Genomic DNA, 12,921 nt, shown 5'->3' with positions numbered 1-12,921 from the left:
CTGATGACTTTGAGTTGAATTGTCAATTTGTCATACATGGATGAATTCTCTCTCTCTCTCTCTCTCTCTCTCTCTCACACACACACACACACAAATCATATTCTGCATTCACACATACTCTAATCATATTCTGCATTTTCTTGCAATGTTGAAAAGTTGGGAAATCACTTAACAGGATCAAACTAGATTCGGTCGAAAAGTTTTTTGTGGTTTATATTTAACTTAATGGAAGCCTCCCCAAGGTTTGAGCACGCAAGATTAATGAACAATTGTGCACCATATGGAAGTATTATGTTAATAGCAACGTAGAAATATTGTGAGAGTATTGATTTTTTTTTTTTTAAATCTCGAAAGGTCTGAATAAGAATAAGTATAAAAAATGCTTTGACAATGCTCTCCAAAGAACACTGCTCACACGCATTCGTATTTACCAGATAAAATTACAGAGATAAGTTGGATTAAAAACACTAAATTGAATTTACTCATGTTCACACTCCACTGTTTTGTGCACTTATTACGCCGACACCGTGTGTCTGTATCATCAAATGGGGAAATTATTTTAGTCCTCTCATAGTACATATTCTTTTTCTTTAAATAGAAAGACCCACTTTTGTATGATTGGTTTCTCTCGACTTAAAAAAATATTTTTGAACTAAAAAAAGTTATCAAATGAAAAAAATGTAACTGTAAGAAAATATGTACTAACTTAGGAAAAACTTTAGTGGTAGCTCCTCGTAGTCCCCACATTGTCCCTTTGGCGACATATAATTGGGGTGATAGGAATGAAGATGCTGCTGCTAGTGAGGAGTGTCACTATGATTGATGGGGTAATGCATGAAACACCAGGAATTGTTGGGCTCCTGTTTCAGGGCACATTCCAATATCCAAGCATAGTTTCAACTTATTTAATTTTAGAATTAGACATTTTTTTTTATACAAAGTTGTTCCAACTTAACTATTGACACGAAATTGTTCTAATTTAATCTGTGATTTTGATTTTGAGTTTTTGGTATGTATTGCGTTAAATTTTTAGAGAGGTTGTCTTCCAATCCCATATTGATCTTAAAAAGTTCAAGCAAAACAATTGTCTTCCTTAAAAGATACATGTGGGATAGACAAAAATTCTTAAAAAAATATTTCTATTTAAATTGGAAATATCTATATGTTTGGTTAGTTTTAGTGTTTTTTTTTAAGTATTCCTATAAAGAGTACCCGTGGTGTAGTAAAAAAAATATTTTAAAAAAAGTAGTTGTATAATTTAAATTGAGAATATCTATAATATGTTAGGTTATTTTTTTAATGATTTTTTTAGTTGTGACATTCTATTACTATTTAAAATAATCAAATACTTGATTTTGAATCCGTTTAGTTTTTCTTTAATTTTATTAAAAGATAATAGTAATAAAAATAATAATGACATTTTTTAAAAAAAATTATGGAATAAAAACAAACAGTAACTAAAATTTTGCTCTGTCTAATACACTCCTATGGACATACTCTTTTCTATTAGTTAAGATAATAAGACGCATATAATTTCTAATAAATTTTAACAAATAATAAATAGTGTGTTGCTACTATTTTTTCACATGCAATTTCAATTCTTGCTTGCAGTACATCCCTATATATATATATCACTGTGCATTCTCATTAAGACTGTAGCGTGGAAGGGTGAGGCACCTTACTTTAACTCAGAATTTTGTTTTTGGAAGAAATTCTTGGACATTTTTTTAAATTTTCTTTTAGACCTCTTTCGTTTAGGATTACAAGTATTTTTAATGGAAGGTAATTGTCCTTGAGCCGAAATTTTTTACAGTGGTGGAGGTAGTTCTTTTAGTAGGATTTTTTTTATTCATAAAATTTAAATACAAGATTTTAATTACTTAAGGAAAATCAAACATGAAACACTCAGACACTTGAATGGACCACGCATATTAGTTTTTCTACAAATTTAATTATTTTAAAGCTAATTACTATAATTTTTGTTTTAATTTTGTATTAGATAGTTGAGAGGGCAGAAATAGTACCAAGAAAATGCCAAATTAAGGAAAAACAAAATTGGAAATAATTATACTAATCAGTATGTTAAGTCTAGTAAACTAGTATACTCTTTTATCTTAGCTCCAAACCCAAAACATTCTCATAGCAATTCGTGAGGAGAGCTTCTCGCATGGCACGGTTACATCACATTTTGTATTATTTTTTCAATTTTCATTTGGTAGGCATTTTAATCATCTTCATAATTGCATGAATTAAGTTTAACTAAAAAAATCATCCGTCTATATAATCTTTATATTCTGATTATCATTGACAATTTGCCTTAATTTTAAATCGGCTATCTACCTTTATCCTAAATCTTGTATTAATAAAAAATTATATACATCACTTAAGAATTAAGATAAAGCACACCAACACTACAACCGTAATGATTTCAGGCTTATTGCGCTAATTAATTTTTATAGGTTATTCATCCTCTATTCTTTTGAAAAGGTTTTAACTTATTGCATTCTCAACACTGATGATTGGACAAAACAATTATATCATTGTGTACACTTTTATTTCCAACTGAACAACACCATTGATAGCTCTTTTAGAGCACTAATTCAATCAGAAAGCGAGGGACCCAAAACAATGAAGGTGTCCTCCCTATAACATCACAAAAGACACCAAAATGGAGTTTGTAATTATGAAATCTTAGTAAGAGCTACACATCTTTTGGAAAAACTCTACCCTATCACATGCTTTACTATTTCTTCTCATGGTTAAAGAAGAAAGTGACAACCAGAATAAAACCATGTAAACTAAATCAAATGAAAACGGCAGAGTCCCCCCCTATCTATTTGATCGTGATTCATATAATCCACTTTACGCGTTTAAACTGGACTTATATATAAAGAATTGAACAATGTGGTTTAATCTAGGGAAGCTAAAAATTACCTTTACTTTATCTTAAAGAATTTAATTAAAATGTATTGATATTGTATAAAATTTTACATTGTCTTTCATTTAATAATAAATCGTCATAAGCGATAAGATTTTTTTTAATAATTAACTAAAATAATTTCTAATTAATTGATAGTATATAATTTTTTTGCACTGATAATATATATATAAAATTAAACAATTACCTTAACCATTGTCTATAATAATCCTACTCAATTCTAAGTTAACTAATTGAATGTTTAATGTGGTATCTGATTACTAAATTGTAATAAAATATTTTTAAATGTTAAATGTTTATTCTTGTATTCATTTTTTACTCAAACCATAAATATTTTTTACAGAAATAGTTTAAGCATTTTAAAAATAAAATAAAATTGAAGGAGTATTTTTTTAGTGAAGATTTAATAACAGAAAATACTGTAATTAATTTCTAAAAAATTAAATTTTTATATGTTTATTAAATCTCAAGAAAGGTATATATACGATCTACTTTTATTTCATACACAGCTTGCAGTTACTTTAGTCACATGAAATGAATTTAGTTTGCAACTTTTTAAAATGGTGTAGATTGAACATATACTGTAACGTATACTTTTTTTGGGTACAACTGTAAATTATCATTTTATTATTGTTGATTTTTTTTTTTCATACTGCAAAATCTGTATTTTGTTCTCATAGAATGAAACTACTAATTAATTATACATGGTCTCGTAATAATTTTGTTTTTAATCTCCATGTAGAATATGTTTCCTGCTGTGGTCCATTATTAATATGGGCCACACTGTAATTCAATTATATTGAAGAGATATCTATCATTCAGCTATCATAGAGTAACTTTACATAATTAAAACAGCAAGACACTCAAGTGCTTTTACTAAAGAAATATAAAAATTTTACGATCATATCTTAATCTAACGCAGAAAATCAAAGGCATGATGGTGTTCTAAGATGGGAAGACAGGACCAACATACGCCGTTCAATCATGCAAACTTTAAGGTCAAAGCAATGATAAAGAATTTTGAAGAAATAAATTGGAACCAGAAAGCGTCAATGTCTTGTAGTAGTGGAGTCTTATTTTTGGTTTTCATTGGGTTGGTGCATATATATTTGTGCATGGCCGAAGGACATGGATTAAAAGCAACAACACAAGAATAATGGGGGAAAATTAATAAAACTCAAAATAAGAGAATCTATATATTTGCATTTTTTTCCAAACATAATTAATGTTTCTATAGAAACTCGTGAAATAACATATTCTTGGAAATATTTATCAAAATACAGTTATTGTTGACAAGTTGATTATTTTTTTAACACAATTCATGTGAATTACATGAACTGCATTGATGTAATTAAAGTGAATGGTTACAATGTGATTGGTAGAATCTATAGATAGAGTGTTTTTACACATGTTGTAAAGTGGTATTTTTACATCAAATGTAAGAAGAAGAAAAATTGAACCCAAATAATTAGAGATCAGTTGCTTCAAAAATGTAGATGCAAACAAATGGATAAATCATCATGTGATGCAAGATTTTAAAGTGTGGCTACTCATTGTGAATTTGTGATATTTAATATTATAGTAAATTATAAATAAATCCCAAAAACCTTGACATCGTAGCTGAAATTGCAGTCGCAAAGCTTTAGTTAAAATCTTAATATGACCTACTCTAAAATTTAGATTATATTAAACTATAGCATATTAAGGAAGAAAATATTTACAAATTTATATGATAAAGTCACGGGTGAAACAAGATGACTAGTTTGTCCCTTACGGGCCAATGGTTACTGAATATGGATCACTTACAAACTCTGTTTATTATAGTGGTTACTTAATCTACTAGCTACAGCTAAGTACAATAATTTCGGCACTGTTTCACAATCTCAATGATTTGCAACCTAATAATTGATTTGCAACCTCAACAGTGACATAAGCGAAGATCAATGACTTTTCAAATTCCTTCAAAGTTTTTGGTAGCTCCAATTCTCTTCTTAACTTAATTAAGGTTACATAACCTCCCACTTTATATATGAGAAATACAAGGGTTGAATCACAATAGAATTTGCTAATGGAATAGGTAAACCTTTACAATGTGTAGTTATGTATTTCACAATGGTCGAGGAGAGTGGACTCCTCTAACTAGAGATGCACATGCTATTTGGAAGAAACATTATGTGGATGGATCACTCTATTGCAGACAATCATTAGCATAAAAAGTCCTCATTAAAATTATTGTCAAACAAATGATCATATTTAAAAACCCATGTGCAAGAAATATTTATAGTACACTGCAATCTTTATATTGTTCCATATACCAACATAAACTGTTCATACTCACCTGCAAATTTTAAAACATGGATTGAGGGGATTAATTCAGCAACTTGAGGACAATATAAATTGGTCTCCTAAAATAAGCAAATAAAATTGTATGCACCTTAAATTTTTAGGAAATTGAGATCACAATACATTTTAAATTAAATAAAAAGCATCATTAAAGACAAGATCATTTTAGAAGAGCACTGCCTACATTTTAATGGCTCATATATAGTTGTGCCTTAATAAGACATGACCAAGTATGTGCAAATGGACAAACTTCATCTTTAAGTCCATGATATATAATGTTACCTATAATTTATAATTTTTTTCAAATACACCAGCTCCTCAAAATATAAATTCATTGATGTCATAACAAGATGCTGCTCATAATTGTAAAGCATGCACTCAACATCTTCAATTCATGGATCAAACAGCAAGACACAGTATTATTCCAGACACCCCTACCTTTATTCCCCGACAGACTTGGATTCAGTAACATTCCTGACAAATGGATGAACAAAACCATTGGATTCTTATATATTTTGGCAATTATAAAAGAGTAACTAGTATTTGCACATTTTAATAACCCCTTTTATACTCATATCCAATCACAAAATATTTAGATATGATAAATTTATTCATTTTTATAATAATTATCATAAAAATCATATTTATTATGATTTTTAATTAATCAAATGACAGTCTAAACTTAGAAGATGCATAGAAATTAAACTCACAGTAGAAAAAGAAATTCAAAATAAGTGCGGTAAGAAGTGATTGACAAAAAGGTTTTGAAAGCAGAAGAAAAACCAAACACATTCTATAATGAAAATTAGCAGTTACACAAAGCCTATGACTTGCATTTTACATTTTACAAAGAAACCCCCCACCCACTATCCAAAGTCAGTCATCATCATCAATCCATGAAGTAGTTAACTTGGACATTCTTGGGCAAACATGAACCCATGAACCCATCACTATCCGATTTCCTATCTCCTTTACCACCCCAACAAAGTGTAAAACCTATACCCCTCTCCTTCCCCCCATCACCAAAGTTAACAACTGTCTGTAATAAACTGCTTTGAAAAATGTCTTTCAGCCATTTCTCAAACATGCTGTTAGTAAAATTACCAAACCCCACACCAATTTCCTCTATCACCCTCTCCTCTACAGTAAAATTCACCACCACCCCATCACCATTATCATCATCATATACCTCCTCAAAAGACTCTTTTATCCTTGACAGAAACATTTGTGTCACCTCCCTCTCCCTCTCCCTCTCTGGACCTTCATTAAACTCAAACCGGTTCTCAATTAACTCAAGTTGATCAACCACTGTTTCCCTTGTCAAATCACTTGATATTGGACTACTTCCATCATCATCCTCTTCTTCATCAGCTTTCATGTTCAGGTCAAGGTTGTTGAAGCTTGAATGCCTTGAAAAGACTTTCTTACCCTCCTCTTTCTCCTCAACCCTTGGACTCTTGACATTGGTAAACAAATCCAGTACTTCAGCCCTTCTCTTCTGACCCAAACTAGGTGATGAAGACTCCAAACTAGGTTTGGTTTCACTTATCTGCAACACCAACTTCATCACTGAGTTATTGGTTTTCTTCTCTTCATTGCTCCTAGTGTCACCATTGGTCAATATGAATATTGCTTGGCCTGAACTCTTCTCATTCATGCTTAAATTTCCAAACTTTGCAGTTTCAAACCCATCTGCAAGAAACTTCCTGAACTGGGCATCTGCAAAATCCAAACTTTCTATCAGAACCACAACCTTTTCATGGCTTTTCAATGCTCCAGCCACTATATCAGCTGAATTCTCTTTGTTGTTGTTTTTCAGCATGTCCAAGTGAAGGAGAAAATCAACTGAGCCAAACACTGATTCTGCAATGGCACGTGCCAACCTTGTTTTTCCAATAGAGTCAGTTCCTTGTAATAAAAGCCAAGTAGTGGAACTTTGCTTTGCTGATTTGGAATCAACCAATGCCTCAGCTATGGAAGGAATTGTCTCAGATTGCCATGGAACATTCTCCTGCAACAGTTTACAAATATGAGCTCGTCGCAGTGTTCTATCAGTAGTAGTTATGATATTTTCCACCGTTTGCCCCGAACCACCACCGAATGTTGAATTTCCAAGAGCAAGAGTAATCTTTACTTCACTACTATTATTACCTTCCATGCCCTTGAGAGAATCCAAGGCTGTTGTGGATGGCTTTTTCTGAGTGACATCACTGAAATTGAACTCAATGGTGCATGATTGCTGGCGCCTGAACCGAGGCACAATGTTGTTGTTGGAGCTATAAGCTGGTTTTGGAGGTGAATCAGCAAAAGATATGGAGCTTGAATCTGTGAAGACACTAGTGCCTTGGTTTGGCCACCAGGGATATGATGAATTGTAATGGTAGATCTTGTTGCCATTTGAACTGTGATAATTGCCATGTAAAGTGTTGCTCCAATGGTTCTGAGGCTGCTTGCTCTGGTGCAGACAGTGGCATAGTCTGTTCCATTTCCTTTTCAGCTGAGCTAACTCATCCTGAAAAACATTGAATTTGTTCATAAGACACTGTCTCAAACAATAGAAACAAGAATGAATAGTGCATCATCATTCATTCAATCGCACAATGTCAGGTATAATAAATTTAACAAGTTTGTTGACTTTTATAATTTATAATAATTATCTTATGAGTCATGCAAATAATGATGTTTGATTGATTGAGAGTGTAAAACTTTTAAGTACATAATGTATTAAATTCTAAAAACAAATTTGTTCATATTGTAATATACTCCCATTTGTTTTCTAAACAGAATACCTCAACAAATTTTTAACTTGGATTTGTTATAATACTTCTAAAAAATTTGTAATTTGCTAAGATATTCTACAAGGAATATATTAATACATCGTCTATGATAAGTCTTGATAATTAGATTTTATTATAAATAGTTAAGATTGAAACACAAAACACACAAGTCCTAGTGTTTTAAAAAGTGACTTTTTTGTTTTAATCTTAACTACTTATGTGTTAATGTATGATTATATCATTCAGATTCAAGGAAAAAAAGTTAAAATTTTGCTACCTTTTGATGGGCTTCGGTGGTATGAGACTGAAGCCAGGATGGTAACAGTTTCTTCTGGCCTGGTTTGAACAACTGAGCTTCTTTTTCATAACTGGAGGCACATTCTTCACAACAGTTGAGTTTATCCTGTTCCTCCTTTTTGCTACTGAAGAGCTTTGTTTCCATCATATTGGATGGATTCTGGGAGATTGTCATCTTTGAATCATGAACACTGCAAAAATGAGTGCAGAAAGATTCAATGAACATCCAACAGTAACCAAATAGCACTTTTGGTGTTTTGAATATATTCTGCATCATCAGAAGCTAGTTGGTGTACTTTACAATATTCTTGTAACATTTTCATGCTACCTTCCAAAAGGTTACTGTAAAATCATGTTTTGAGAAAATGAAACGTTTGTAATAAAGGAATAATATATAATTATATATAACTCATTCTTCTTTCTTTTCCTTTTGGTAAAGTATAACATGGTTCCTTCTACACAACACCATGTGAATCTGTAATGTCAAGAGGTTCTATATATACTGACAAAAACAAAGTTGAAGCAGAAAGGCACTGCTTCACGTCTACCTTACCAGCCAACCATGCTTTTGACAGTGTCTTCTGGCACTAGTCCAGAGACCGTACGTAGTACTTAGCAACAAAATGCGAAGCAAATTAACCTCTCAAATTAATTATTAATTACATTTTTTGGTATTAAACTAATGAAACTGAGTCAAGGGATCTTCGTTCAGCAAGATACTTGAGTTTTGATGTAAATTTTTTGATATTGTCTTTAATTTCTACTGATGAAAAAACTAATGAAAGTGATTAAGCAAGAGATTAATTATTACCTTGAAGCATGAAGACTCAAGCCAAGTCCACCTGATGGAACAGGAACAGCTTGAAGAGACCACTGAGTCTCAAGAGGGGGTTGCCTCATTTGGCACCTCATGTATGTTTGATAACTTGCTGTGGCCAAAAGCCACACCTTAGTAGTGTTATTGGAGTCACAAAACAACTTCCCTATCTCAGCAACGAGATGATCAACAGGGTTATAATAATAATTATAGCCACAAACATCACCACCTTCCTCTTTTTCACTTGTTCCTAATTCCACTGTCCACTTCAAGTCTCCAACATAGAAAATGGCTCCTCCTCCACCTGATACAACAACAGAATCCACCTTCCTCTTCAGTGCAGAAAGACTCATCTCCACTTCATCCCTTTTCATGAACCTCAAAGAAACCGGTGATGCAAGCTGAAACTTGATGAAATGTGTTGACTTCAACTCATCAGGAACCTCTCCTCTCTCCAATTTCCCCATAAGCTCCCCCACAAGACCTTCAGTGAGTGCCAATGAATCACCAACTATCACAGTGTTCCTCTTCTTCTTCCTCAAGAGAACATCAAAAACAACCTTGATATCCTCCTTAGATGAAGAGGGTGGTGGTGACTCAATGATGGGAAACACTGAAGCCTTCTTCAACAAAAGTGAAGAATTAGGAGAAGTACTACTAAACTCATTAGAAGTGTAAGCAGCTAAGAAATGGTTCTGCCTGAAAACATTATTCTTCTCACTGGGAGAAGGTGAGCCAGGAGAAGAGAAAACACCACCACCAGAACTGTTGTAGAAAACAGAAGGTGCTGAAGAAGAAGTGTCTTCAATATTACTCTTAACAACAGTGCTTGAAAAACCAGCTTCTCTCATAACCCTACTAACACTAGGGTCATCAAGGATAGAAATGATGAGCTGTTCAAGCTCAACCTTGATGGTGAGAAGAGGTGGTTGCTGTTGTTGCTGTTGTTGCTCAATGCACCCCCTTCTCTGGTGAGCCTGTGCTCTCTTGAGAGCAGCAATGAGAGCATTGGAGAGAGAGGGTTGTGTGTGGAGCAAAGGGCCAGGAGTTGTAGGGAGCCTGTTGAGGGCAACATTGAAGCAAAGCTCAAGGGCTCTGCACTGAAGAGGGTGGTGTGAATGTGTTTGTGTTTGTGGTTGAGACTTGAGACAAGCCCTTCTTAAGGAACTGGCTCTTAGGGTGAGCAAAGTTGCAGCAACATGCAGAGGGGTGACCTGTGCATGGCCCCTTCTGCGTGCCAACCCGAGAGAGTGCTTCAACACTGAAGCAGCCTCTGCTGTGAGGGTCTGTTGCAATGTACAAGCTCCTGAGCGCATCACCGGTGATAAAACCCCACCCCCCACACCCCCTTTGTGTTAAAAAAACCTTTTCTTCAGAACCACACTAGTTCTTCTTTCTCTTCTTATATTTGTTCCTCTCCAAACACCACCACCACCCTTTTGAGTTTTAGACCTCTTGTGATTAGAGGAACCTCCTGCTGGAACTAACTCAACAAAGCTAGTTCTGAAGGATGAGAAGAAACTTAAAGTGAGAATGAGAATGAGAGAAAGAAAGAAAGATAGAGAGAGAGAGAGATTGTATTACAAAGCTTAGAGTAAGTAGTTTAAGTTTTAGAAACACCAGACCAGGCCTCACTACTTCTTTATAGTAGTATACTTCTTGTCACTCCTTATTTATTATATTATATATTTTTTGGTTAGAATGATATTGGACTTCATCACTTTAAATAAGTTTTAATTTTGAGTTTTATAAAAAAAAATTTTAAAAAAAATCTCATTAATGGTAATCATTTTGATTCTTCAAAGGAAATTAATTATGGATAAAATTGCTGAACACTTCGTACCAGTAATATCGTTAAAAAGAATATTATATATACTTTTTAATTCCATTTTTTCCTTTTACTTTTGTTTAATTCTCTTTTGGTTTTAGCTTAAAGCAGCAGCTTTTTCGCTTAGCTTTTTATTTCCACTTCATTGTTCTCTCTCTCCAGTTTACAGTTATAGGTGCAGTCCATAAACTATACTATAATCTAAATAAATGTGTTACTGGTGTGGTGTAATGAGGTATTATCCGATTTTTAATACATCAAGCTTAATTATTTTCTTATTCATAATTAGAATGCCGGTTTTCTAATAATGTATGGCTTCACTATGTTGAACCTTAATAAAAAAAAAAATACCAATTGCCCCAATGCACATTATTGCTGAATTTGAGCTGTGTCAATCAGGGATTGCATATAAAAGGGTAAAAAGCTGTAGATAGCAGTCATCTGCTCTAGCTGCCACAGCAATATGCATGCATGTTAAAGGATCATATTACAAAAGGGTAGAGAAACTATTTGATTCCATTTCCAGATTGATTAATTAGATATGATATACTTAGAGTTAAACTATAGTCTTTCTTATGCAATGTGTGCCATTTTTGTGCAAATGATCAGGTTGCGTAAGAAATTTGAGAGTACAACACAACAAAAGGGACCCACAATTCAAAATTGTTACTTGGAGTCACAAAGCTTCCCTCCTTCCACATCATCCTTTGAATAGCCAGACAACCCCCGCAGAAATTCAAAAAAAGGTAATAAAGTAGAAAGTTGGGAAGGTGAAAAGAGATAAAAACGGGAAAAAAAGTGATAGATTATATGTAAGCTATATTATTCTTATTTCTTTCTATCACTTTAAATACTTTACTTCATATATATTTATTTTCTGGCCTCATCTATCTTTTTTATACAAAAATATAATTTCTTATTTGTATTATATTTTTTTGATATTTTTTATCATAAAAATAGAAAACACAACAATTCATGTATTTTGTTCCATGGACTGACCTAAAACTTCTTGATTCTTACTAGTATTATACACTATTTCAGTATTTGAACTTTGTCTTCTCATTCACTATATGAACATTTATAGCTACAAAACCAATGACAATGAGGTTGTTGTGAAGAGAGTAGAGATAGTAGTAGCAAAATAAAAGTAACAACACACTCTTTCATTCTCTCTCTTCACGCCAATCCTCGTAGAGAGACAGCATTTTATTCCCCAAGTACCCGAAAAGCAACTCTCTGTCTGCTATGCCTTCACAGCATTATTGGATCTTTTTTAGCTCTCTCTCTCCTCTCTCCTGCTGCTGCAAACTGCAATGACCTTTTTCTATTAATCTCATCTAATTTCCAACCAACCCACTTAAAAAAAAAACCTTTTGTGTTACCAAAAAAAGGAAGCAGAGAACTGAAATATACTGTTATTATGCACACCCATTTGTGCTCCCATTTCGTTTATACAAACACTGATGCCTCATTTGTTTTTTCTTGCGAGCCAGAAAACATTTCTGTAAGAGTTTTATTATCAACTTTCAGCTATGGAACTTTTTGACTACTTTCATAACATGTTTTTACCCTTTAAGATTACTCATTTCAATATATCAAATATATTTAGTTATTTAAGTGCTATCCTCTCTTCTTGCTTTTCTTCATTCTTTCTTTTTGGGGTGTGAGAAAGAATATTTATTTTATCTTCATTGTAAGGGATTCTCGTCGAGATGCATGAAAGGTAGCTAGGATCTGTTGTGATCTTGAGATAGTACATAGCATTTATATAATTGTACTACTTAATTGCGAGTTAAGTTTCATATTTAAATATTTAATTTCATGCATGCCGACAGATTTTACTTTTAATTAGGAAAAGATATGCAACTTCAGCAATTAGCTTACTTTGATGAATAAACAAGACCTGGTAATTAAATTTACA

The 12,921-nt window shown here is 32.8% G+C and overlaps 1 protein-coding gene across 1 annotated transcript; it reads right to left on the bottom strand.

Moving 5' to 3' along the window:
• Nucleotides 1-6,043: 6,043 nt before the first annotated feature.
• Nucleotides 6,044-10,794, bottom strand: LOC100785754 (protein SMAX1-LIKE 4). Its single transcript, XM_003534857.5, has 3 exons — nucleotides 9,167-10,794; nucleotides 8,336-8,546; nucleotides 6,044-7,793 (listed from the first exon to the last, which is right to left on the bottom strand). The coding sequence occupies exons 1-3, from the start codon at nucleotides 10,486-10,488 to the stop codon at nucleotides 6,171-6,173; spliced, it is 3,156 nt and encodes a 1,051-aa protein (XP_003534905.1). The 5' UTR covers nucleotides 10,489-10,794; the 3' UTR covers nucleotides 6,044-6,170.
• Between the last annotated feature and the right edge of the window lie 2,127 nt (nucleotides 10,795-12,921).

This window comes from Glycine max, chromosome 9 (assembly GCF_000004515.6).
Source record: "Glycine max cultivar Williams 82 chromosome 9, Glycine_max_v4.0, whole genome shotgun sequence".
Classification (NCBI taxonomy): domain Eukaryota; kingdom Viridiplantae; phylum Streptophyta; class Magnoliopsida; order Fabales; family Fabaceae; genus Glycine; species Glycine max.
Note: the sequence above shows the minus strand (reverse complement) of the source record. Positions and strands in the feature narration are given on the sequence as shown.

What these genes read in the sequence shown, in the direction of transcription:
- LOC100785754 (XM_003534857.5), bottom strand. Translation starts at nt 10,488, where the DNA reads ATGCGCTCAGGAGCTTGTACATTGCAACAGACCCTCACAGCAGAGGCT. An exon ending in TTGAGTCTTCATGCTTCAAG is followed by an intron (nt 8,547 to 9,166) that starts GTAATAATTAAT and finishes TCATTTTTGCAG; the next exon opens with TGTTCATGATTCAAAGATGA. An exon ending in CCACCGAAGCCCATCAAAAG is followed by an intron (nt 7,794 to 8,335) that starts GTAGCAAAATTT and finishes AATGTTTTTCAG; the next exon opens with GATGAGTTAGCTCAGCTGAA.